Source organism: Rosa rugosa, chromosome 1, assembly GCF_958449725.1.
Source record: "Rosa rugosa chromosome 1, drRosRugo1.1, whole genome shotgun sequence".
Lineage (NCBI taxonomy): Eukaryota > Viridiplantae > Streptophyta > Magnoliopsida > Rosales > Rosaceae > Rosa > Rosa rugosa.
In genome coordinates this window covers 72,874,794-72,900,221 of record NC_084820.1, presented here as the reverse complement: position 1 = coordinate 72,900,221, position 25,428 = coordinate 72,874,794, and the positions used below count along the sequence as shown (strand labels likewise).

The window sequence follows — 25,428 nt, the reverse complement described above, 5'->3', positions numbered from 1 at the left end:
TCATTTGGAGAAACTTGAGACCATAAATATTATGAAACCATTGAAGTTGGTTTCCTACATACTGTCATAAAGCTACAAAACTGCATTTGGTGCTATAATATAGTCAGTGCAACACCACGGGAAACAGTCATTCAATGTAAGGCGGATTAAGAAACTGAGCAATAACACTTGCCCAGATTCAAGCAAAACAAAAATGCTGTGAGAAAATAGAGGATGTCCAACAATTGTAGAAAGTGGAGCAATCACTCAACTGTTTCAAAGCTCCAATTGCTAAGGTAGATTAAACACTAAAAAGATGGCTGAGGATTACTATCACATGATCCAATGCAGTAAGAAAATGTAAGCAATTCTCAACTAGCATTCCAGCAGTTTAAAATACCAACATATAATGCCTTTTTTTTTAAATGTTGGATTTATGGTCCATCAATAACCTCACATTTAGCATGCGCACAATTATATTACCTGCCAGATCTACCAATTACCTTCCCCGTACACCCACCCCCCAACTCTGTGAGTCTGTTGTGATAAACTCTGAATTGAGCAGTGCGCTTATAATCACATCATACTGAGTAGTAGGAGTCGAGATGTCTCGAATGAGTGGTTACCCCAAAAATGATGAACTCAGTTCCATCCACATATCAAAACCAACCCACATAAATTATAACCGAGTTGAAAATATACAGCAGGCGATAGCAAGCCAGCCACCTAAAACTGTTAAAACAAAAGGACCTTAAAACTAGTAGGGCGTAACTTGCTAAAACAAAAGATGGAAGTAGATCTACCTAATTGACAAAAACAGACACAACAAGAAAAGAAGAGTGAGTGGAAGCACATGGATCAGACCATCCATGCAGGGATACACAAACATAAAGCAGCTAGCTACAAACAAGTTCCCAATCGATGATCTTGTAATTGTAATGGTATACACAATGGAACATGTTATCAGAATCTTCAGAATAGAATAGAAAGAAGAAACTGAAACTAAAATTAAAATTAAATTAACAAAGATACCGCTAGGAACATCTGAAATCCTCTTCCTTTTCCTTAAAAGAGTGAAGTGTGTAAGTGTAGCCTGCTGCCTAAGCCTAAGCCTAAGCCTGGGTGCCGCTCAAGGCTTTCATCTGAATATGATTGTGGTTGTTGTCGGGCACAGCGGTAGGCAAGGCCTCGTAAGAAGCCAACTTGCGGATGCCAACAGACTTGGCAACCACTGCATGGACGACCAGCATAATGAGCAACACAAACATGACGTGCACCAGGAACAAGAGATCCAAAATAGCAACTGCCCTGAAGCGGGACTCATCCAGGTCGCACTTGGTTGAACCCTCAACCCCGCTGACGACATCAAGTAGCTTGTGGCAGCCCTCAGGGATGAAGGCATCCGCGTAAAGGGAGAGCCCGGTCTGCAAGACCCAGAGGCCCTGCAGGGACATGGCAGCGCCCAAACCCACATCAGCAACAAAGAGCTTGGGCTGGCAGGCCAAGACAAGGCAGAGCAGGGAGGCCAGTGCGGAGACCCGGCCCGAGACGGAATCGCACTTGGCCTGCAGATCGGAGGTCTGGACGGAGGCAGCTTCCCGAGAGATGAAGGAGTGGATGTAGAAGAGCGCGGCGGCGAGGCCGAAGATGAGATCGGTGGAGAGGGGGAGCAGAGAAGGGGCGCACTCGGAGAGGAGGATGGCGAGCGTGAGGAGCAGAAAGAGGAAGAGAGCAGCGGCGGACTGGAGGGAGGTGAAGCGGTGGACAGGGGTGCGGCCCTTGAGGAGTGGGTCAGCGTCCAAGGAGGTCGCCGACTGGTGGATGACGGCGACGATAAGGCAGGCGGTGATGAGGAACAGCTGGAGGTACCTGAGGCGATGATTAGGGGAAGAAGATGAGAGAGGAAAGGGATGATAGGGCTTAGCGGAATACGACTGGGGAGATTTCAGGTAGTTGCGGGTGGTGGCCACCATGTGATAGAGTCCCAGAGATACCAGCGCTGAGGACGACAATATCTGGTACATTAGAGCTGCCATGATCGTTTCACGGCTCGGGCAGATTCCAACTTGGGCCCAAACCGTGATCCAGAGAGGAAGAAGAGGGTCTGTTGTTTCGGGGGTCAAAGTCAGACCATCTGGCCGCGACGGTGGGTGGATTTCGATCGGCCCTCTCAGATCTCACAAAATGACTACTTGGACCTTGCGGCCGCGGCATTAACGACACCAAACATCAAGTGCTCAAATGGTTTTAATTTTTATTAAATGAATTTAATTCTTCATTCCTACTAAATTTTTTCTTTACATTTTCATTGGAAAATTTAACGGTTCATTGTAAAGATGATTTTACAATCAAGGGTTTTTGTCCATTTACTCCATTTTTAGAGATTTTTTTCTCACTTACCCCATTAAGTTTTTTTAATTACCTCTTATCCAAAACACTCTAAGGAGGTCTTCCCTAATAACCCATTAAGATTTTTTTTTTTGTTTTTAAATTTTTTTAATACCATTTTACCCTCACCCATTTGTTACTTAGAGAGAGAGAGAGAAAATGGAAGAGAGAGAAACCATGGAAGACTTCGTCGGAGCTCGGTCACCGGCCGCCGGAGACCGATCACCGATCACCGATCACCGGATTCCGGTCACCTTCTGCCGCCCACCGGCATTTGTTGAAAATCTCACCGGAAAGTTTTTTTGCACCCAATAGACATCTATTGCCCCTAATAGAGGAGCAATAGAGGTCTATTACCCCCCAATAAACGTCTATTGCCCCAATAGTCTATTGTCCCCTAATATTTTTTTTTTTAGATCTTTTCTTCTAAAAAGAGGATCAAAAGATTTCACTCCTACCCCCATGGTGACTCGAACCCATGACTTCGTACATAGGTAGTGGGTGCTCTAACCACTGAGCTAACACCACATCGTCCCCTAATAGACATCTATTGCCCCTAAATAGACGACTATCAGCCCTGTATTGCCCCCCAATAGACGTCTATTGCCCCCCAATAGGACTTTCAGTCGCAAGAATGAGAACTAATATCCCTAAATTTAGACAAATAAAACTTTGATTACAGAAAAAAAAAAAAAAAAAAAAAAAAGGAGATTACATCAATTTAAAACGTCTATTGCCCCCCAATAGCCGTTTATTGCCCCCTAATAGACCTTTAACAGACCTCTATTGCTCCAATAGAACCATTTTTTTTTCTTTCATTTTTCTTTCATTTTGGGCTTCTGCCCATAGTTGACTAAAAAAAAAAAAGTGATTTGGGCACCCAAAATTGATTTGCATCTCTCTTTCCAGTACCAGAAGAGCCAGTGATGATCCGAAGTGAAGCAACCTTACCCGGCGGTGAGGTTGATTGGGTCAGTATTCAATGCACCAAAAAATTGATTCCAACGGCGACCCGGCCCTATCGCAGGCCAAGCCAGAGATGGTGGGGCGCTCGTTGTCGTCGACAGAGGCCTGCCGTCGTTCTGCAAATCGTCCAGTCCAAATTGGACGACGTGGCTCGTCGGAGGAAGAGAGAGAGGGCTTCCTGTTGGATTCGCTGGTTCTCGGATCGTGCACCTTCAGATCGTTGCTGGTTCTCGGATCGTGCAGCTTCAGATCGTCACTGGTTCTCAGATCGTGCACCTTCAGATCGTCGCTGGCTCGATCGTACCTTGTCTTTGATCGTCGTCTTCTTCTTCAACGGCGCCGTCGAGCTCGTAAAGTCTGCAATGGCGTCGTTTCGGTTTGTAATGATACCATTGTGGTTTTGCCGGAGCTCCGGCGTTGATATCTCGGCGAGAGAGAAGAGAGAGAGAGAGAGAGAGAGAGAGAGAGAGAGAGAGAGAGAGAGAGAGAGAGAGCAGATCAGAGAGAGAGAGAGAGAGATTGATGGCATGGATGCAATTTCTCAATTATACGGAGGGTGAAATTGGGTAAGCAGGAATAAAAATCTGTTGTTGGGGTAAGTGAGAGGAAGGGGATCAGCAGAAGCAACATGAGAGGAAGACAATTTCAAATTTTTAGATGCTCTGGGAAAAACTGTTGGGCCACAACCAATGGTGAACCTCAATCCTTAAAAGAACACACTAGTGATGATGTTCTAAGGAAAAAAAAAAAAAACAATAACAGACAAAGAAAAAGACTCGTGATATCAATTTCCCTTGAGACCTGTCATCCCTTCTTCAATATAGTTTCTTTCCATCAACTCCGTACAGAGTTGCACAAAAATAGCTGGAAAATACATCAAAACTTTTTAATAATCAGAAACAGAACCATAATATTCAGAAGCAAAAGCTAGTAATCCACATTTAAGACCAACAAATTACAACTGGGAAGCTGAAGAACCATTATAGAGGTTACACGATTGCTACTTTGCCAATAAAAACAACCAAAACCTGCCCAAAGTAAAAGACACAGAAACAAAAAGGTATTTCTAACTCTAATACCAAGTAAATCTCAACCAAAAAGTCTTTAGAGCAAATAATTCACCACACAGGCACACACCCATTGTCATTTTGTCACGCAGAGGCTCAATGAGACTGTATATGGACTTGCATATTATATGATAAGGATGATGAGGACAACTACAATCACCACTACGACAATTGCCATCACCCACCAACACTGCAACACACAATAAACCATTGGTGAAGATAAGGTATTGTTCTTTAGGATAACGAATAAAAGTTTATTAGCATCCAATTTCTAAGATTATAAGCAAGACACCAACTCTTTTTTTTTTTTTTTTGTTTCATCGGAGTGGATCAAACCCCTTGCCTATCTTAATCTTAACCTCCAGGGATTGATAAGCACTGTCATATAGGGTCGATATTCACGAACTTCACTAACATGTTGCCTGAGAAATCTCAGCTACACCAGAAACTGATTCAAGCAAGTTTTGGTTTTGGTTTTGCAAAAGGTTTCACTGCAACCAAATGCATCGTCGTTGTGCAACCAAATGCATCTACGAGTATCTTATCATAGGGAATCCATTAATCTAGAACTTTATGTATCAGAGTCCATAGTCCAGATGGCATGATGACAGGACCCTATTTTCTTTTTTGATACATGGTCTCTTAGTCATTCTATTTATTTTAATATTTATTACAAAAAAACCCCTGATCATCCGAAGTCATGAGCAAATGCAGGTGGATTTTGAGTTTAAACTAAAGAACTGTAAAAGATTATCTGACTATGCATATCCTAGCAGAAACTGCTAAACACTAATATTCCAAAATTTGACAATGATGTAATAATCATAATTCAGAAGTCTACTTCAAGTTGGCCTCAACTGAACTTGATAGGACGTGAAAGTTTGCTACTTACCCACGAAGATCTCGTTTTAACACCTTTGGAAGCCTTAGCTAGCTGAACTCTAGCTTGGGTCGTTGCAGCAGAAGAGTTGTCAATGTTTGAATGAATGTCATCTGTAATAATAGGTCAATATGCCAGATAAATCAAATAAAATACAAAAACTCCATGAATGCAAAGTTGCAAAGTGAAACTGAATAAATAACAATCAGCTGGGAATCTGGATCTCACCAATGACTACACCTTGCTCATGAACAAGAACAGCAAGGTCCCTGAATATTTCACTAGCTTCTCCAATTTGTTCTTCTATATCTTTAATACCCTGTTCCCTTTCCTCAATTATTGCCTCATTAAAACCAATCTCATTATCCAGCAGCACTACTTCCTGTCTGCACGTGTTTGTTTAAGATAGTTAACTGAGAAGAAAGGTTCTGAAGTGCATAGAGATAACAAGATAATATACGATCAATCCATGTGTATGCACGGATGCTTAAACTATACTAGTTTTGGTCACCCAGAGTCTAGACTCTCAATGTACAAGGTTCATAAAAACTGATATAAGCAACTTTTAGGCTCACAGCCATACAAAATTAAAAAAAAAAAAAGAATCTGTCCGACAGTACATAACTGTTAAAATTAAAGTGATGAACACTTGGCAATGTTGGTCTTTTTCATACTATGATAATTCAAATGTGGAAGGTGAAGGATGGTTGAGATTGGCAATGACAAAGAAAACAAGAAGATTAAGCAGAGCTTGATCAAGTCATTCATTGTAGATAGTAGATTACCTCTTTTGGTCCTGAATGAAAGGTTGACGGTACTCATCCCTGGTTGGTTCCAAATATTCCCCAGAGGCAGAGGCAGCAGAGCTGTAACAAGAAAGTCATGATATACACCGATTACAGAATACAAGGGTTTTAGAATGAAAATTTGAAAAACATACGTTGCTGTTGCTGTTGCTGGTAAGGAAGGCATGTAAGTAGACTCGCGCTCAGAGGCAAGCTGTTGAACTTTCTGGAATTCTTGCAATGTGGTTTGAAAATCTCTTGCAAGCTTGGCATCTTCAATCTGCTTACGGGGCTGAAATGATGGATTTAAAAACAAGGAAGGAAAGAAATGTCAGGGACGGAACGAGGAATGTAAATGGTATTTTTGCAGATCATCAGACTGACTGAGAGAGAGAGAGAGAGGTACATTGACATTGCTGTGGCGATCAGATTCGCTTAGGGATTTGAGTTTAGCAGAAGTATCTTTGACAACCTCCAGTATCCGTTGCCTCGTATTGTGCCTGTCAATTGGAATAGTGAATTTTGACATAGGAGTGACAGAGTTAGCATACGCAAGTGCAACAACAAGTATGGGATTCCAAGTTTGAGAGAGAGAGTTACGGACAGCTTTTGGCGGTGATCGGGAGTGTCCTTGACAGTTCCGATGGCATCAACCAGTCGACGGAAAGTGGCAACGGCAGTGTTGATCTGGAATATGCCGGCAGCCACCGCCTGCGACGGAGATGCGGATGCCTTCTTTCCCTTTCCTCCTCCGCCATTCTGCACATCTTGAAAGCTCATCTCTCTCCCAATTACAAAACTGCTGCTCTACTGTAATGGATCATTCCTTCCACAAATTATCGGATTTAGCCTCAGCTTCATGTGGGACCGGAACAGTGTGTAATGTAGGCTTTAATTGTTTTTGTTTCTTTTTCTCTGAAAAAAAACTCCGGTGTTTGCTGGCATAATCACCATCAATAAAAGTACATATTGACCAATTTTTCGATGGTGTATAGAAATTTCGAGTTAATAAAGTGGTTTCCGATATTACAGTACTTTGTAAAATCAAATTTTTTGATAATGTTATGAGAATTTAACACCTTCCGGTTTAATTTTTAAGCATTATACAACTCTCAAAATTGTTTGGACATTTAATATCTCATCCAATGCCGGCAAAATTAATTGTGACATAGTGGCAGGCCTCATTCTGCCACTGATTTAGCACCGTCAATTTTCAGACCTGCCAGTCAAATACAACCAACCCCTCCCCCCCTCCCCCCCCCCCCCCCCCCCCCAAAAGGAAAAGTCAGAGAGAAAAAAATGCGATTAAAATCCAGTCCAATTCGAATCAACAAGTCATTCTGTAATCTGTACTATAATGAATGTCTGAAACTACACTCTGCAGTGAACCACCTCAAGGGCCATTTGATTACCAAGTGTGGGCCTGTAGGACCCTTTGCAACTGGGCTATGCAAAATTTAACAGCGCAACTTCCACAAATGTTTTTTAAGGACGATGACATTTATGATTTATAATTATGATCCTTGTATGAATGGCGTATGCATGAGAATACCGATGTTTCTGTCAACTCTGTAGCCTGTTTTTAAACACCTATTTCACTAGTTACCTGCAAAGGAGAACTCGGTCAGAAGCACCAATAATCTAGATAAACTGTAGTGTAAAGATGAATTACCTCAAATTATTTGCCACTACGGTCTCGATGAGAACCCAGCAAAGGAAGAGGGAATGCGCTTGTTAACTTTCTAATGGTAGCATCAATGTGTGATGACTTTAAACATCAGCCGATTCATGCAGAGGCATCTCAGGTTAGCACCATCAGAGGGTCTACCAGTTGCAACTTAGAATCAGTGAAAACTGAGACAGATTTTTCTCATTTTACTACCCAATATGCGATGTTGAAGTATGGCAATTGGGTAAGTAAGCAAATCCATTGTGTGTAGCATGTCATATGCAACGCAATCTCCACAAGTCGACTAGTACTTTATGAGGGAAGGTAAGGAAGCATGTAGTCCAGCCAAACATTGAAATATCCAGTTTAGGAGTTGTTCTCTTGGCAATTCTAGAAGAAGTTCTGCCTGCAAGAGGAAGAAACAGAAGAAATCGTGATGACATATGGAAAAACTATGTGGCAAAACAAAAATATTAAAAAAGAAGTAGAAAGGAATTCGAAAGATAAGGCTGGTTTCTTTTTCCAAACCAGCGCAATGTCAAAAGAAAGTAGGGAGAAGAAAAAAAAAAAAAAAAAAAAAAAACAGAACATAAGGTGATGATATGTCAATTACCTTGATCTGGTCACCCTCAAATACCAAAGAATTTCGGTGGACATCAGAAACCACTGAATCTGTTATCAGGTTGAAAACATGTTTATTCATAACTGTTTTCATAAAAACCATCTTTCCAGAAGCATATATCTTGGTTATTCCAATGTCTGCTGCCATTCTCCTCACATAAAGCTTCTTTAATAAAATTTCCATGGAGTGTGGCTCCTTTCCATATTGACGCCGCAAATTCTCAGTATATTGCATCAAACTCCAGATATCCTTCTCTGCAGCTTTCTCAGCTTCATGAATTATCTCCATGGGATTCTCGAGATTATTTATGTACTCAGAAGGGAGATGAGGATTTATATTCATATCAATCTGAACAGTAAATCAAATGTATCCATCAAATCAGTTGACTAAAGCCATTTATATATAAATTTTTATTTGCCTATTTTATTTCAATGAGCCTTGAACAGATTTTCTCATTTCAATCTCATCTAGGAATTATGTAGTATTAAAGAAATGAACCACCATTTATCTTGAACAAATTTATCTTGAGACGGTGATTATATATGAGGATAGAAGTACCTCAACGGACCAGTAAGGAACTGAAACTACTCGATGCTCATCAACCTGGCATAGAAAGGGAGAGGACATGAAGTTCAAAATAAGTACTCATAACAAACACACACACACACACACAGGTGCGATAGACGTAGCCAACAAAAGAGTCTTTACATGTGTGTTTCTGTTAAAACCATAATGTACAAACTTTACTAACTTGACCCCTCCAGGTATTTAAGATTGTGACTAGTTCGGTAGTGATACTATAAATTAATATTTTGGCAGTTAGAGGATAATGCGCAAATGAAATGAACAAAGATAATACCTTAGACAAGCTCTCAAACAGCATTTCAAAGAAGAGATCAATGCCAACATTTCCAACATCCCCAGTCTGCTGCTCACCAAAGATGGTACCAAAGCCTCTTATTCCCATGTCCCTCTCTGCAAGTTGGAAACCTTGCCCAAGTTGACAGCATTCCTCAAGAGCTGCAAGTCTCTCCTAGAGCATGGCCACAATGAATATACTTTAAGTACTCCAGAATATGTGTTGACAACTTTCTATAGAACAAGCTAGCAGGTATTCAATCTAGAATAACACGCAATCATGAAAAGCAAGTATAGATATCATGGATGGTAACACAAGTAGATAAAAGGCCAAAACGAGAGAAGGAAAGTTTTCTGGTGCATCTGAGAGGACTGCTAATATAATTAGTAAAGTGTTAAAAGACAAAAAGAAAGAAAGGAAAAAGAAAAAAAAAACATACCAACGCTTGATCAGTTAGAAGTGACTTCTCTGGATAAAACAAGTGTGCGTGAGCTTCCTTATCTGCCCTCCCCACCCTTCCCCGCAGCTATTACCATTTAATGGAAAACAAAGAGCAAAACTAATATAATAAGTAACATCGATGGGAAGTCAAGAACCACGGAATTCACTTTGTTTAAATGAATGAAAGCACATAAAACAACCAAGGTAACAATTTTGAATATGTGCAGAACTAATATGTTGCACCCTCTGAGAATTATAGAAAAGAAAGAAGAAAGAACAGGACCTGATACAACTGTGCTAGGCCAAATTGTTGAACATCCTGAATTATAATGGTGTTTGCATTCTGAATGTCAAGCCCACTTTCTACTATATTAGTGCATGTAAGAATCTTGATTTCACCTTGTGAAAATTTCTCCATGGTTTCCTCTAGCTGCTTTGAATATTGCTGCAAAAAGACACATCTATGAATAAAGACGCATAGAGAAAGAAACCCCAACTGATGGATCCCACCCTAAGCTCTAGTTAATGATGCATACCAAATTACATATAGCTTTCCTTTTCAGATCTCGATGTTCCCTCGATTTCATGACAATTTTACAAAGTAATTTATAACTCACGGCACCAGGCTATCTAAAAATGACAGTTTCTCATCAGGGGTCTATGCTTTGATCTCATAGTAGCTCCCCTAGGAGATATCAATTGCTAAAGAAAAGGAAGAAGGTACCTTCCCGTGTGCAATAGCTATTTCAACATCAGGAAACGACTGTTCAAGAAAACCCATCACTTCTTCAAGTCCTGCAACATAGAATAGAGGTAAAATATGTTGAAAAAAAAAAAAAAAACAAACAAACAAACAGAACACCAAGAAATCACACAAGTGTGCTATGGGAAAACCAGTTCCTCCAGCAAGCTGTAAAACAGTAATGGAATTTCTGTTGTCCTATTGACATACAATATAACAGGTAAATGACCATGCATATAATTTCCCATTCATTTTAAGCCTCAAAAAACGTGTTACATACATTTGATTAGACTCAAAATGTATCTAACTGCAAAACTAATGCTACCAAGGAAGCAACATGAGTACATGGCAAAAGACTCTGTGCTTAACATTCGTATGAATAACATATATATATAGTATATATCAATCAGTAATCAACAAGGTTACCTTTGATACGAGGCAAAACATAAAATACTTGGCCACCTCGTTCCAGCTCATACTTAATTGCTGATAATACCTTTTCTTTACTGTATGCCGAGAGATGGGTTCTTATAGGGACTCTTTCTGGAGGTGGAGTTGAAATCAAGCTGAAAAGAAAAGGGGGACACAGTTACAACAGTACCAAATTAAGGGACCAGCACGTCATAGGTCTCAATCAGTCATTTAATTAGAGAGGTTTAGATCAGAACAATATGTAATCCCTACCCTATCGTAAATTAAATATCTTAGGTTTCCTCCTCCCAATTAATTTGCATATTATGATATTAATAGCTAGGTTTTTCATTTTCTTGTTGTAAGAACTCTATTGCTGTGTTGGATACAATACTTTTAAGAACTTAAGACAACCAGCCATTTCTTATACATACAACTCAACTGAAAAAAAAAAAGGAAAAAAAAAAAAAAAAACTTATCCCAACCATCTGCAGTGGGATCCTTCCCATCACTAACATACAATCATGTCCAAATGGGTGACTAGAAGTCATGACATCAATGAAACTCATAACATAATTCAGAAAACTGTAATATCATATTCTTACACTTGTTCTTGTAAAATGCCGCAAAGAGTGATTTAAGAGACTAGCACTGCTAAATACACACACAAGCATATTACATAAATACAGACAAAAAAAAAAAACTAATTAAATAACCACCGACTTCTTTTAGCTTCGGTATATTAAAAGACATCAAAGGTCAACAATATAGTTCCATAAAATCTGCAACTATCCTTGTTCTGAAATTTAAAGAGAAAAGAATAGAAATGGATATAAATTCAATGACAGGTCTGTTACCTAGCATCACGAAAACCAGTCAATGCTAAATAAAGGGTTCGCGGTATAGGTGTTGCAGATAGAGTAAGAACATCAACTGATGTTTTGAATGAAGCAATCTTCTCTTTCTGTTTGACGCCAAACCTCTGTGGAGCAGAAGGAAAATGAATGCAACGAGAACAAGAAAGTAAATTATGTAGGTCACTAGTAGATAACTGTATAACAGCACATAGATTCAACACAAACCTGTTCTTCATCAACGACAAGCAGGCCTAGATTATTATACACAACACGACTTCCAAGAAGTGAGTGTGTCCCAACAATTATGTCCAAATGACCATTCTTTATCATGTCTAGATGCTCATCTTTCTCTGATTTAGTCTACAAGAAATAACAGTTGTGATCAGTTTCAAACTAAAGATTGCAGTTTAAAAAATCTACGTGTTTCAGAATCGGAGCAATAAAAGACAATCATATGACTTCAAGTCCAATAATGCTAAACAATTCTGAAGTTCAACCGATTGTGATTCGCCTTTATTTACTTTGCAAGTTGCAAATTCCCAAATATATGTATAAAATGTATGCCAAGTATATGCGGAAGTTGTGGTAGTACCTGAAACCTGCTAAGAAGTCCAACGTTGATATTTGGGTAGATAGAAAATCGCTGTGAGATAACTTCAAAATGTTGCTTGGCTAAAACAATTGTGGGTGCAAGAACCATGGCTTGCTTCCCTGCGGAAACTACACAAAAGATGGCACGGAGTGCTACTTCAGTTTTGCCAAAGCCAACATCTCCACAAATTAAGCGGTCCATTGGAGTTTCCCTCCCTGTTAAATCTTTCTCAACATCAATGAAAGCCTGTTGTATAAAAGGGGTAAGTAATAGGTAAGAAAGAGGGCAAGAGAAAGAGTGGAGTGGTGTTTGGGTTTGGGTGATTTTATATGGAAAGACAAACATAGTAGCTAGAGTACCTGCTTTTGATCAGGAGTAGGCTCATACGGAAACTGAGAAACAAAGTGAGCCATGGCAGGAGTAAGAGGGTAGGGAGGGCGTGTTTGTTTGAGCCTGTGTAAATACAACTCCATCAGATCAACAACCATTTTCTGAATGGCAATCTTTCCCTTGGTCTTTCTTCTCTCCCACACACTGGTGTCGTTCAGTTTGCTCAATGTGTGAGGTTTTTTGTTTTCGTTGGGGCTGAGAATCGAAAGATGACAACATGTTCAACAAGCAGCATGTAGCCAATCTACTACAACGTCTACATGTATGCTTAAGAATGTCTATCATTACATCCAGCTAACACACTAGATAGTAGCTAGTAGTGGAAAATTAATTGAAAAGAAAAAGAAAAAAAATGGTAAGAGAAGTTAGAAGACGACATACAGATTGTAACGATAGAGCAAGCGAGAGGCCTGCTTAACAGGAAGCTTAGCCATGCCATCAGCATACTCAATGAAGACGTATTCAATAGGGTCCGTGGAAGCAGGAGCATTGTCGAATTTAATCCCAACGAATCGACCAATGCCGACCTTCTTATGGACCACATAATCACCGGAACGAAGAGTGTAAGGATCGACCTTGTAACTAAGGTCTCCCTTGAGCTTCTGGAGGCCCCTCTGCTGCTGCTGCTTCACCAGCTCCAAGTACTTGTCTGCCTCCTCCGCCTCCATCGGAGACCTCTCCGAGTCCGACGATTTCTTTCTCTGCTCGCGCCGAATTCTCTCGTTCAGAATCGATATGGCGTCCGACTCTGCCTCCACAGCCGCGTCCCGTCGCTTTTTGCTCGATTTGGTTGTTTTCGTGAAAGTGGAATTGGAATTGGAAAGGCCCAGGCTGTTCTTCGTCGGCGTCGGCGTCTGGGTGCGGCCCCCTCTCTGGATTTGGATTTTCAACAGTCCCCAACCCCAAACCTTGCACAGCCGACTCGCCGACCTCGACCTAGAAGAAACGCCATGGATTGGGATTGGGATTGGAAGGAGCAGAGCCATGGTCTCTGTCCAGCCGAGAGTGGATAACTAACTACCAACTTTTAGAGGTTTTAGAGGGGTTTTACTTTCATCCCTGATTTTTATCACTTATTTCTTTCTGGCTCATGTGGAACATATCTGGTTACCCATGGATATTTCTAATTTCTAATTTCTAATTTCGGGTTTGGGCTTTATAACCGTTGGGCTTATTAGTCGGTTATGATTTTTTCACGCTTCCCGCCTAAAATGTCTATTTATTATTATATGCTGTGACCCGCCTGGTAGTACGGTACCTAGCAAGCAATTAGTGATGGTTCCTTGTATTTACTCTTCTCACACTTGGAACAACGTACTCCTCCTCTTTCTTTCTTTGGCTTCTCTATTGAGTATTCCGAGTAGCATAAAGAGGGGAATTAAACAACGATCGCTAATTAATTCGCAATGAATTGAACAACACGTACAATTGATAGTATCAACTCGAATTGATTTTTGTTAATTGTTCAGCATCATCACAGCTACGTACTCGATCATGAATACATTAAATGTACGTGTAATATCCGATCGAGTTTAAAAAAGAAAACCACCCAGTAAATAACATATATCATAAGAACAAGATTAAGTAGAGCATATGCATGCCTACAGCACTGTCTTAGCTAGGCTGCATCCAAGCAGTTTCCCTAACTGTTCATGTGTACGTACTATTTGATGCTAATCAATATTATATAATCTGAAGAAACAACGCTGTGGCCACCATACTTGCACGAGAAGGCAATGAATAGATATTTGCAGAATTCGGAACTGACTTGTTGGACTTCTTAGGAGAATTACCTGAAGGAAGTACGTGCAATTAATTAATAACATGCAGTACGTATTGATTCAAATAAAAACGTACAATTAATTGAATGCATGGGATCAACAGAGAGGCTAGGGAGAGGGAGGCCGGCTTACTTTTAATTGAAAGGCAAGAGATGGGGTTGACGTGTTGACCGCATCTTGCCGGCAATTGCTGAGCCTCGGTGATATTGATGCCGGCTTGCTCGGCTTTAGTGGTGCCCCGGTTGCTTATCATACTACACAAGCATTTTGGCTTCGACTTGATCACCGACTTCAGAGGATTGCAACAATCGTCTGGTGGGTGTCGGGTTCCATTAAGGTAGTTTAGGCAAGGAGCAAGCTCGTTTAGGCATGATGTGTCCTGCGCCACAACATTATTAATACTATTGACAAACAGTAGCACTACAACAGAAACACAAAAGCATGCCCAAGACTTCATTTCCATCTTCTCTTTTCTTGCTGTGTTGCTGTCGATGATTTTCTGTTAGCTTAGCTGTAGCTATATATGGCAGTTGTGCATCAGTGCATGCATATTTGAATGCATACAAGGGGGATTCGGTAATCCAACTTAAACTTGTACCTGACTATCTAGTTGAGTAAAAAAATTAATTAAAGTCAATATATAGATTGATAGCGTTTGGATGCTGGCAGACTGAAGCTGGTGGAATTGGTAACTGGCCATTAGATATCTAGGTGAAGCAACTTTTCCCGGTTCAAAGAAATACCAATAAACAAACCACACCTTCCATTCCACCTGTTAAGCACAGTAAATCCATCAAATAGAACTTGTGATGATGAAAGCCCAAATGATTTACGGACTAAAATTCATGATAGATTTTGATGTTATTTATCTATACAAGTCGGAACAAAAAGCAGGGGCAAAGAACCTTCCAAATGAAATCAGATGCAACAAGATACTCCTTACCCCTCTGCCTTTACCAAGCATACTTCCCCCAAGAGTCTGCTTTACGAGACAGCTCCTTAGGAAGAGGATCTATCTATCTATAACTAACAAATAATTTAGACATAGTATATCATGCCAACTTCAATAAGACTGATGTGAGGAATGTTGAGTGCCACAGAAGGACCCCTGCAGTTCTTCCTAAGAAAAGAATACCCCATATCGATCACAAGCTTCTTCAAACACGAAGATGACCTCCTCGCCTTCACATAGGAATGCCCCATTATATAAGCAACCCCTGCTTCCTTGGCCTGAATTAAATCCATAAGCTCTTCCCTTACTGCACGATCCATACCGGGGTTTGAGGGTAACTGAAACCTGACTTGGCGCCTCCTAATTTGAGGGTTCTCATCATCATAAACTGACCCAAGACTGCGGAGGGTTAAAGATTTGCTGCTTTGGATGGAGTCGCTCACACCAAAATCCTCTTGCTCAGAAACTAGTAAGCTCGAACTTGATTGCACTGTTCTGGTGCTTATAACAGCCATCCTTCCATCAAATGACGAGTTTTCAGAGCTTGAGAATTGTGGTTCCACGGCTTCCATCTGGATGAACTCTGCTATGCTTTGTATGAGCTGGTTCTCAAAGTCTCCATCATCCCGTTGAATGTCCTTGTACCCATACCTCACGATGCACCTATACATACGATAAGGTCTTGGACAAATCCGGCCAATGAGGAATCGCTCTTCAGGTGAAACACTTGGAACTGGAACTGATTTTACACAAACAAAAACCAACACCTTGTGGAAGGCAGGAAGATTTGTTACAAAGTGAGAAAATATTGCCGGGACTCCTGTTGCCAACTCTGAGTATATGAGGCCTATCCCAGGCACGCGCACTATACCAAGGCTGGGGCCAAGGCCAAGTAACCATTTTAATGAAACTTTGTTGTGCAGATCATAGTTATACTTCTTCCGTGTACCATAATGCCAGACATACATGATAATCATGAAGATGAATGACAGCACAAAAGGAACCCATCCTCCCTGAGGCACTTTCATGAGTGCTGCTGATAAGTAGACTCCCTCAATGAACCAGAAGAAAACCAGGAAAACTGCAGCCACAACCACACTTTTTTGCCAAACAAAGATTATTACAAGTGCCATAAGGAATGTCGTGACAAACATAACCATCATGCAAGCAAGCCCTGAGAAACAAAAATGAAACTATTGTCATCCTCACTTAATTGTAGGAAAAAGAAAAGAAAGAGAGAGACAGATAGGGGTGTCCTTAAGGAAACAGCATACCATAAGCATTTCCAATTAAAGTAGTGTCTTGAAATCCAATAGTTATGGCAAGTGTAAGAATCATGAGTATCCAATTAATTTCTGGGATATAGATCTGCCCATATATATGTTTTGAGGTGTGGACAACTTTGACTCGAGGGAAGCAACCAAGGGCATGACATTGCTTGATGATGGAGAAAGTTGCAGTTATAACAGCCTGGCTCCCAACAATAGATGCAAGTGTGGCAACAACAAAGATGGGCCAAAATACTGGATCTGCCGGGTAAGGTAGGACATAAAGCAAAATTACCAACTTGAATTTGAAAATAAATTTCTGGAAGTAATTGTGATATATGTCAAAATGAACTAACCAGGTATTGAGTCATAGAAACTGTAACGAATGGAGTCGGGATGTTTAGACAGAAAAGCAGCTTGACCCATGTATTGTACTACCAAACAAGGATACACAAAGAATGCAAATGCAATCTGCATAGGCAAGGAAAAGATTAATACATTCACTTCTGAAATTTCATACACCATATAATACCTCATCATGAACAAGGTCTACAAAGTAAGAGTGGTCTAGAGTAAACTCGTAAACAAACTAAAGAATTAGGATGAAATTCTTTGCTGTCATAGAATTTAATCCTAAAGATGAAATTATGAATTTCTAAATATCTGAATATAATCCAATCCATATGTTCTCAAGTACTATGAACACCTGCTGCTCCAAATATTGTGAAGTTCCATTATAACTTTATCATAATTGGTCCAACACTCAATTCTATTGAACACCCCATGCGGAACCGAGTGTTTTTGTTTGCATAGTACACAAGTAAAACTATAAACTTACTCTTATCGATAAGGCAGTGAAATGACCAAGATCTGCAAACATAGCTTCAGTACCTAATTAAACATAGAGATCCCTAGCAGTTAGCTTATTTAAAATAGAAACATGAAAGTGTGTAAATCTAAAATTTCAACCACTTCTAGTGAAGTTAAGGTGCAACTAACGTCATACCAGTTATGGAGAGAAGAATCCCACCAAGAGAAATCCAGCCATCTTTACCGGTCTCCCTGAAAAACTTGATCATGTAATATGGCGATAATGCACGAATAATAGCTGGGTTCCAATGTATTGTGTTGTACAGCCCAATGGAAAATATCGATATCAACCAGATTATTACAATTGGTGCAAACAGAAATGCCACCCTGTGGGTACCGCAATGCTGCAGAGCAAACAGTCCAACCAAAATCACACAGGCAAGCAAGAGGAGTTCAGCTGCAAACAGTAACTGTATGTTAGACAATCTATAGTGTAAAAAAAAAAAAAAAAAAAAAAATTAAAAAAAACCAACAAAAACAGCGAACAGCTAATATGAGGAATGCTTACCATCTGTTAATTTCTCCTGTGTAACTTGTAACCCTGATACTGATGACAAAACTGCAAGTGGAAGAGATTTGTCCACAGATTTAACTCCTTAACCATGAAATTATGAAAACATGAAAAGAAACTCTTTGATGCAAGTATCAGCAACAACAAGGAGGTAATTGCCATGCCATCAATGAATCCAGATTACTAAACAAAACAACATCAATAAGTACTAGATATATATAGGACAGCAGCGAACAAGTACTGACCTGAAATTGCTGGAGTGAGCACGCCATCTCCTATGACCATGGAAGCACCTAACAATACCACAACCAGTAGGGCCGTTCGTAACCTTTTATGCTTTTCCAAAAATCTCTTCAAAGGGGAAGAAGCTGCAACCTGTGACGAGGGACCATATTTGTAGGCTGAGAGTTCCTCATCAGCTGCTTGTTGGTTGGGAAGTAAACTAAACTTTGCATGGCGGCAAAGCAATGAGTAAAGAGCAAATGTCCCACCTGACACCAATTAGAATATACATGACCAAATTGAGATGAAAAAAGCCTGAGGATCCACACAAAGATTATTTTAAACTTCAAGCGTAACCGCACCTTCACCATTATCGTCTGCACTCAATAGGATAAAGACATACTTCAGCAAGGGCATCAGTGTAAGGGTCCAAAAAATTAAGGAAAATGCACCAAATATCACTTCCTCATTGTGATGGTTCTGCAACTTCCCTAGAAATGTGCTAGTATAAACATAGAGAGGAGAAGTACTGAGGTCCCCATAAACGACACCAAGGCTCTGATATGCAAGTAATAGATTTCTGGAGAGATTGACCCATGAAAGCTGCAAAGCAACAAGAGGTAAAAGAGTTACAGTGTTGGTATTAAATGAATTACATTCCAGCCCAGGGCGAGGAGAAAATAATCCAAATTAAAAAAAAAAAATCGCATGCATATGACTATAGCTTGATATCAAAGTGATGACTGAGATAGCATTCCATTAGTTTTCCACCTGGTAAATAATCAATACCAACCATTGGGAGTATGACTGAGCCTAGATGCTACTTATATATTATGCAAGGCTAAGCCTAGCTAGTTGAAAACCAGTCCATATTGTGAGGCATGTAAAGCAACTGTTTAGGTGCTATAAATCCTGGGCATAGATAATTTCAAATACAAATAAGAAAAAAGCACATAAACCTAACTAATCAATGAAAGAGATCATCGACCATCACTATTCAGTATTCAGTATTCACTAAATGAGAAGAGTAGAAAAGTCAAAGTGAAGCACGCTCGATCAAAGCAAGATAAGATTAGATATAATTCCAAGAAGTTCACATCATACCCGGCCTAGAAAATAAATAATACTTATTCACAAGAGGCCACAAAACTCATAGACTGTAAGCTGAAGCAATGAAATGAAACTTGAGGATGGTGATTAGAGGCAAAAGTTATGGTGAATTCGAAATCTGAAATAGCTAAGATCTCTGAAACTGAATCACTAGTACTAGTTATTGCATAAGCACAAAAAGATTCGGAAACAAATCGAGCAGTACTGGAAGAAAAACAAGAGGGGAGATTTGAAAGAAACAGAAATTAAAGAGCAAGCAGACATAGATATAGTATAATGAAATGATGGATAAGAAAAGAAAGCAATATATGGATCTTAGAGAACGAACGAACGAACCTGAGGAGGGCGTCTGGGACGGGGAGGGGTCGAAGTTGCAGCCTCTGGCTCCATTGGCTATCTATCTATTCAATTGAATTTAACTCTACTCTAATTCTGATGTCCCTATTTCTTTCTATATGTTTGCAAAGGCTCGAGACCTCAACCCCGGCCCTCTGTGTGTGTCTGAGAGTAAGTAAAAGAAAAACTAACAGAGCGCAGTTGGCTCACTCTATTGTTTTCATTTGTGAAGCATTACTATATATTTTCTCTCACCGCACCCCAATATAAAAGAAAAAGAAGAAGGAGAGAGCATTCATTTGCAAAGCAAGCAAGCAGAATCAAGAAGCACATATGGAATAATAGATTCTAATCAAAAACAGCCGAAAAGAACAGTGCAGTCCCAAATCGTATATGACTTTTATAACCAAAAAGCTTAAATTTTGGAGAATTCAAGAGGAGAGGAGCAGGAGCAGGAGCAGGAGGATGAGGATTCTGATTTGACATTTCCCTTTCCACCTTCTCTGCGCCACCTGTTTGTTAGTGTCGTCTATTTGGCACGCGCGACTGGATGCGCGTGTGTACGTCTGTCTCGGCCCAACCCAAGCAAATGAAGCAAATATCATCCAGAATGATTCTTTTTCTGTTCTTTTTTTTTAGCATCCACAAGGAAGTTATTACATACTAGTCAAAATTGTCACCCGCTGGTTGGTTTATTCAGAATAATTCTGGAACAATAATCATGCATATTTGATTATTGATGCCCGCGTGATGTGTTCATTTTCCGTTTTGTAATTATATATACGAAAGTAACAAACATTAGTGAGTAGGGACGACTGATTCTGCATGTTAATCCGTTCCTGCCACTACCAGATAGAGTGCCAGATGACGCTAGCTAGCTATCAATTAGTTGATCATGATATCTCCCTCCCTCCTAATTAAGTCGTAGTTACACACGTTTTGGACGCGGAGGGAGGAGCGCCACCGCAAGAGATTTTCCAGACGCATTATATATGAAGCGTGGTCGTGTTTCATGCATGGATTCCCTTGCATCATTGGGCTTACACTTTACCCAAAACATAAGGCTGCAGATAATTTATGCTCAACGGCCCATACTCAAAGTTGCATCTTTCAATTTGGAGCTAGCTAGCTGTCGGCCACACACAGAAAACATAACGACAATCCATGCCATCAGCGCCAGCAGTGCATATATACAGCAGATCACCGATTTTATATTAATTTGCATGCAACACAGCAAACACACACGTACATATATAGTCTACATGAAGATTAATTAATTGATCGAGGCAGTTACATATATTAATTCATGCTGGAATAGGATCGATCGATGCGAGTAACAGTAGTACTGTCGTGATCCATCAACATTTTTGGACGAGCATCAACATGATCTATGTAGTTGCATGGATCTAATAATTATGTCAATGGCAACCTTTTGGCTCGAAAGCCATATGCCATCACAATGAACTGATATATATATGACCAATAACATGGTGTTGGTGTTGCCATCACATGCCTTTAATTAGGTAGCAGTTTGACGTCGACAGTACTCTTTGACATTCAGCCACAACATGATCATGATCTGACGTTGCTGGATGACAATGGCAACGATAACACCGGCGACGGCAAGGGCATTGGCATGGAGATCATGGCCGGACGAGGACCACAAGGTTCGGGCTCAATTAAGTCCTCTAATGTATTCTCATGATCATCGTACTCTCCTGATAATTCTGTCATCTGATTCATGATCTGATCATCCACTACTACTTCATCAGCTGGTAGTACTACAGCTGCTTTTCCCACAGTACCATCATCATCATCATCCTTATCTGACGCCATAACTCTCAGAAACTGCTCCAGTGCCCTACGCATCCATTCATACCGGCACACTCTAAATGCCTCCTTTATGTTTAGCTACAATATATATGGATAGATACTTATAAATCCAAGATATATCAGTGATTAATAGCTGTTATATATTGATACTACTGCATCTAGATATATATACACTAACCCATTCTCTATCACGGTTTTGCTGCTCTGGCCAGGTGTCAAGCTCTTCAGTTACCTCTAATGCAAACATGTAGCCTCTGCAGCCTCCTTCCAGGCTGCACATGTTCTGCCTACTTTTGCTTCTGAACTCCCAAACTCCCAGAGGAGTTTCCTGCTATATAATATGTTTGTATTAATTCATAAGCTAGCTTGAATTGTAAAGTAAAACTTCTAGCTAATTCATTCATAATTAATTAAGTATGCATGCAAATATAGAATGTGCAGCTTCGATTCTATATATACATAAGTGGTGAATACAACTTATCAAAAAAAAACTACGTACGTACTCTCCCAAGTAACGACTAACCCTGTATGCATGCAAAGAAATTAACAAAAACAGAAGTTGCTAATAACCAGCACTCCAGCAGTTAAGCAAAGCAAATTAAGCAGGAGATATTTAAGACAATGGCGGGAACATACTCTTAGTGTTCCTTTCACCCCTGCTTCCTCGAAGGCTTCCCGACAAGCAGCTTCTAAAACAGTCTCATCATCCTCCCATCCACCCTACACGTATATATATATATATATATATATATATATAGTTGATAATTATATAGATTTTGATTAAACTGAAAAAAAAAAAAATCAAACAAACAACCAGCTGGCATGGCCGTCTGAGATTTAACTGACTCATGCTAAACATATTTCAGTTCATTGGAGACAAATTCATTTAGATATGTACTTTTGGGAACACTCGGTCGTCGCGGTCAGGTGAAGAAACCATGAGAACTTGTATCTTGTTTTCAATATGGGTATTGTTGCTATGATCCTCATCATTGATGTCTTCTGTTATCCGGTAAGGGATACATCTGTTGTATGTAACCGTACATATAATTAATGATCAGCAAGTAATGATCTACGTACAACTTATATATAGTAGCAATAATTGTACAACACCATAATCATGTCCATACATATAATACAGATTGAGCTCTTATTAGCTAGCGCCTAGCGCTCGTAAAAGATCAGTAGGCACTCTAATGTTATTATTATTTCCATAAACTTGAGAGGATGAGAAAAATATGATGCCAATGAATGAGAGAAAAGGGATGGAACGTAAGTAAAGTAAATTAAGCAGTGCCAACAATAAAAATAAACACTATTTGATTGGGTTTATGATACTTTGTTGTCAAGTATAAATATTTTGTGATACTCTTGTACGTCATATTTATGAACTTACGAAAAGAAATTAACAAGAGTATCACAAAATAATTTAGGGCGAACATGAAAATAAAATGTAAATTGACAAGATTAACAAGGACATATATATAAGTACACGTATGGACGTACCCAGAAACAAGGCGAAAATTGTTCTCATAACGTTGGCGATGTCGCCCTGTTCGTGCTAGAACAGATGACATGATCGGATTGATGATCGACCTTCTTTCTAGGCTACAAAAGCAGTCATTAAACAAACAAGAAAGAAAACTTTTTCTTTATTAATTTCTTCTCACTAAATTAGCAGTTTCGGAGATTAATTGAAGAATGAATACGAACGCACGTACAGTTGTTTCGAATGGATCTTGAGGAAATTAAGCAGAAGAAGCAGCAGCTTTCATATATAACAAGGTAATTAAGAAACTCAAGAACAATTAAGCAGTAGATCTTATAGCTCTCAAGTAGTACGTCGATCAATTATGAGGCCGGAAGCTAGCTAGGGGTATATATTGAGAAGAGATGAATTCTGTCCCACTAATTAAACAGATCAAACCCCCAGCTATTCGTACATCATCTTGTATTGAATATGGAGAAGAGCATCAAATGCCATTCGAATATTCTGGTCATACTGATCAATATGATTCTCGCTAGCTCCTATGTCTCTCTCTCTCTCTCTTTTCTCCCATCCCGCCCTAGTTGCCAACCGAACCAATTGACGTACATAAGTACCCTGGCTAATTAACCAAGCTTAGCTTGGGATCTGTGTCCCAGCGCGCAGGATCGGATGAGAATCTCTAGAGCAACAGAAACGACAGCGTTCTTTCTTTCTTTCTTTCTTGGCACGTATTAACACAGAAATGTCTATTAAAGAAAATAGAGAGAAAGAGAAAGAAAACAGCGTGCGGGGGGCCAGAGATTTCAACGGGACCAAAGCAACGGCATTTCCATGTATTTATCTTAAAACTGCATGTGCCAAAGTTTCAAAAAGTGATATATTATTAAGAGATAAGACCTGCTGAATCACGTGATATATATATTATATATATGACGTACAAGCTATTCGATTGGGTTTAAGATACTTTGTTGTCAAGTATATTAGTTATTTAAATGAAATTCCTGTTTTTCTTCTCGACCAAGACTTTGTATATTTATTTTTACGTGGAAAGATTTGAAAAGGGAAACCTAGCTAGCTTTACAGAAAGCAATTTAATTCCATGCTAAGCAGACGCACTCAGTAGGATCGATCATGCCTGACAACGCATGCATGCATGATCTGAACATAGAATTCGCAAGGGTGCATGACATATGCAACGTTATCATTAATTGCTAAATTAGTGGAAGAAGAAGAAGAAGAGAATTGGTACAAAGGCAAAAGCTATCTAGATAAAAGGTGGCATCAGAAAATGATAGACGAAGCTTCACTCGCAGTAGCTTGCTAGCTATAGCTAATTTTAAGTGCAAGTTAGTCAAAAGCATCGATTATCTATGGAAATAAAGCTAATCTTCAAAGTTAATATCAATTAGAAATGTATAATCCTATCTCCCTTTTTTAGTGTCCACAATTTCCTTGCAGGTGAGAGATTAGAAAGATGCCACACACGCCAAACCACCAGCCAACTTAATCGCCAAGCTCAGATTTAAACAAATACTCAAATGTATTCGAATGAGTTTATCACAAAAGTTGTTGTTTAAAAAGTTATAAGTGATCGAAAAACAACACATGCAATCCGAGAACTAGATTAAATTATGTGATACAATAAACTACTTAATTAGGTATAAGATGCTTACTTTGACATGAAATACTCAGATCTCTAATTTATGTGGCATATATTGTAGGAATCTAGGAATCATGAGGTCTTCTATCAGTCGCCGGTTTAGGCTAGGTGGGGTTTGGTCTGAGTGTCGTCCTTGATTTTCCGATCTCGGATTGTAGGGGAATGTTGATTAGAGTGCCTTAAGTCTCATAATCCAAGGCTGATTGGTGGTTTGGGGAGGTCGGTGGTGAGTCAGGCGTAAGCGGCTGCAGATGACGTTTTTTTATGGCGGCGGCTTTGATGACGCCGAAGGTGCAGATGTGGCCTCGGTTGGTGGCGGTCAGCCATACCCGCGTGCCCAGCTTCTGGGTGTCCAGATCAGAAGATTGGGCCTTGTGGATGGGCTGTTTTTGGGCCCAAAGTGTTTGGCTCCAGTTTTGTTGCAGCTGGTCAACAGTTTCTTTTCTGCGCGGGCTTGCCAGCACCGTTCGGGTGCGGTCGTCGGGGGTGTTTCTTGACCTGACTTCTTTCGAGCGATTGTGGACGAGGAGAGCACCATCCTCGTCGCGGGATTCTTTGTGTCTCGTGGTGAGGACTTTTGCTTAGCTTCTTCGAAATCACAAAATCGATACTCGACGTTGTAGATCGAGCAGAGCGAAAATCACCGAGAAGTGGGGAGAACTCGCTAAAGTGTACGTGACTTTAGCTTGGCTGGTTTGCGAGGGCGTTACCCTTGCTTGGCTAGTTCCGTAACCGTTGTGGTCGCGGT

At 40.0% G+C, this 25,428-nt stretch overlaps 6 protein-coding genes across 8 annotated transcripts; all 6 read right to left on the bottom strand.

Moving 5' to 3' along the window:
- Window positions 1-1,091: 1,091 nt before the first annotated feature.
- Window positions 1,092-2,015, bottom strand: LOC133734752 (uncharacterized). The gene has a single exon (XM_062162369.1). It carries the CDS (start codon window positions 2,013-2,015, stop codon window positions 1,092-1,094), a length of 924 nt encoding a protein of 307 aa, XP_062018353.1.
- Window positions 2,016-4,205: 2,190 nt separating this feature from the next.
- Window positions 4,206-7,296, bottom strand: LOC133726837 (syntaxin-22-like). The gene is made up of 7 exons (XM_062154478.1): window positions 6,670-7,296; window positions 6,472-6,565; window positions 6,221-6,357; window positions 6,066-6,146; window positions 5,509-5,666; window positions 5,293-5,393; window positions 4,206-4,590 (listed from the first exon to the last, which is right to left on the bottom strand). The coding sequence occupies exons 1-7, from the start codon at window positions 6,843-6,845 to the stop codon at window positions 4,525-4,527; spliced, it is 813 nt and encodes a 270-aa protein (XP_062010462.1). The 5' UTR covers window positions 6,846-7,296; the 3' UTR covers window positions 4,206-4,524.
- A 90-nt stretch (window positions 7,297-7,386) lies between these two features.
- LOC133726835 (ATP-dependent DNA helicase At3g02060, chloroplastic) lies at window positions 7,387-13,744 on the bottom strand. The gene is made up of 14 exons (XM_062154477.1): window positions 13,030-13,744; window positions 12,618-12,843; window positions 12,259-12,504; window positions 11,892-12,026; window positions 11,667-11,791; window positions 10,825-10,964; window positions 10,381-10,451; window positions 9,940-10,101; window positions 9,655-9,741; window positions 9,216-9,389; window positions 8,915-8,959; window positions 8,348-8,704; window positions 7,738-8,140; window positions 7,387-7,671 (listed from the first exon to the last, which is right to left on the bottom strand). Exons 1-13 carry the CDS (start codon window positions 13,632-13,634, stop codon window positions 8,039-8,041), a joined length of 2,475 nt encoding a protein of 824 aa, XP_062010461.1. The 5' UTR covers window positions 13,635-13,744; the 3' UTR covers window positions 7,387-7,671; window positions 7,738-8,038.
- A 351-nt stretch (window positions 13,745-14,095) lies between these two features.
- LOC133726834 (non-specific lipid transfer protein GPI-anchored 30) lies at window positions 14,096-15,088 on the bottom strand. The gene is made up of 2 exons (XM_062154476.1): window positions 14,539-15,088; window positions 14,096-14,427 (listed from the first exon to the last, which is right to left on the bottom strand). Exons 1-2 carry the CDS (start codon window positions 14,890-14,892, stop codon window positions 14,332-14,334), a joined length of 450 nt encoding a protein of 149 aa, XP_062010460.1. The 5' UTR covers window positions 14,893-15,088; the 3' UTR covers window positions 14,096-14,331.
- Window positions 15,089-15,239: 151 nt separating this feature from the next.
- On the bottom strand, window positions 15,240-20,292 carry LOC133726832 (potassium transporter 4). Its single transcript, XM_062154472.1, has 9 exons — window positions 19,699-20,292; window positions 18,615-18,855; window positions 18,276-18,521; window positions 18,028-18,078; window positions 17,656-17,916; window positions 17,488-17,540; window positions 17,006-17,120; window positions 16,656-16,910; window positions 15,240-16,555 (listed from the first exon to the last, which is right to left on the bottom strand). The coding sequence occupies exons 1-9, from the start codon at window positions 19,750-19,752 to the stop codon at window positions 15,468-15,470; spliced, it is 2,364 nt and encodes a 787-aa protein (XP_062010456.1). The 5' UTR covers window positions 19,753-20,292; the 3' UTR covers window positions 15,240-15,467.
- A 770-nt stretch (window positions 20,293-21,062) lies between these two features.
- Window positions 21,063-23,804, bottom strand: LOC133726833 (nudix hydrolase 13, mitochondrial). Of its 3 annotated transcripts, none has more exons than XM_062154474.1 (6): window positions 23,253-23,804; window positions 23,038-23,134; window positions 22,430-22,556; window positions 22,168-22,251; window positions 21,710-21,862; window positions 21,063-21,609 (listed from the first exon to the last, which is right to left on the bottom strand). In XM_062154474.1, the coding sequence occupies exons 2-6, from the start codon at window positions 23,106-23,108 to the stop codon at window positions 21,271-21,273; spliced, it is 774 nt and encodes a 257-aa protein (XP_062010458.1). In that variant the 5' UTR covers window positions 23,109-23,134; window positions 23,253-23,804; the 3' UTR covers window positions 21,063-21,270. The 3 variants fall into 3 exon arrangements, with proteins under 3 accessions (XP_062010458.1, XP_062010457.1, XP_062010459.1); XM_062154473.1 differs by having other exon boundaries at window positions 23,038-23,139; window positions 23,253-23,803; XM_062154475.1 differs by having other exon boundaries at window positions 21,710-21,859; window positions 23,038-23,139; window positions 23,253-23,799.
- Between the last annotated feature and the right edge of the window lie 1,624 nt (window positions 23,805-25,428).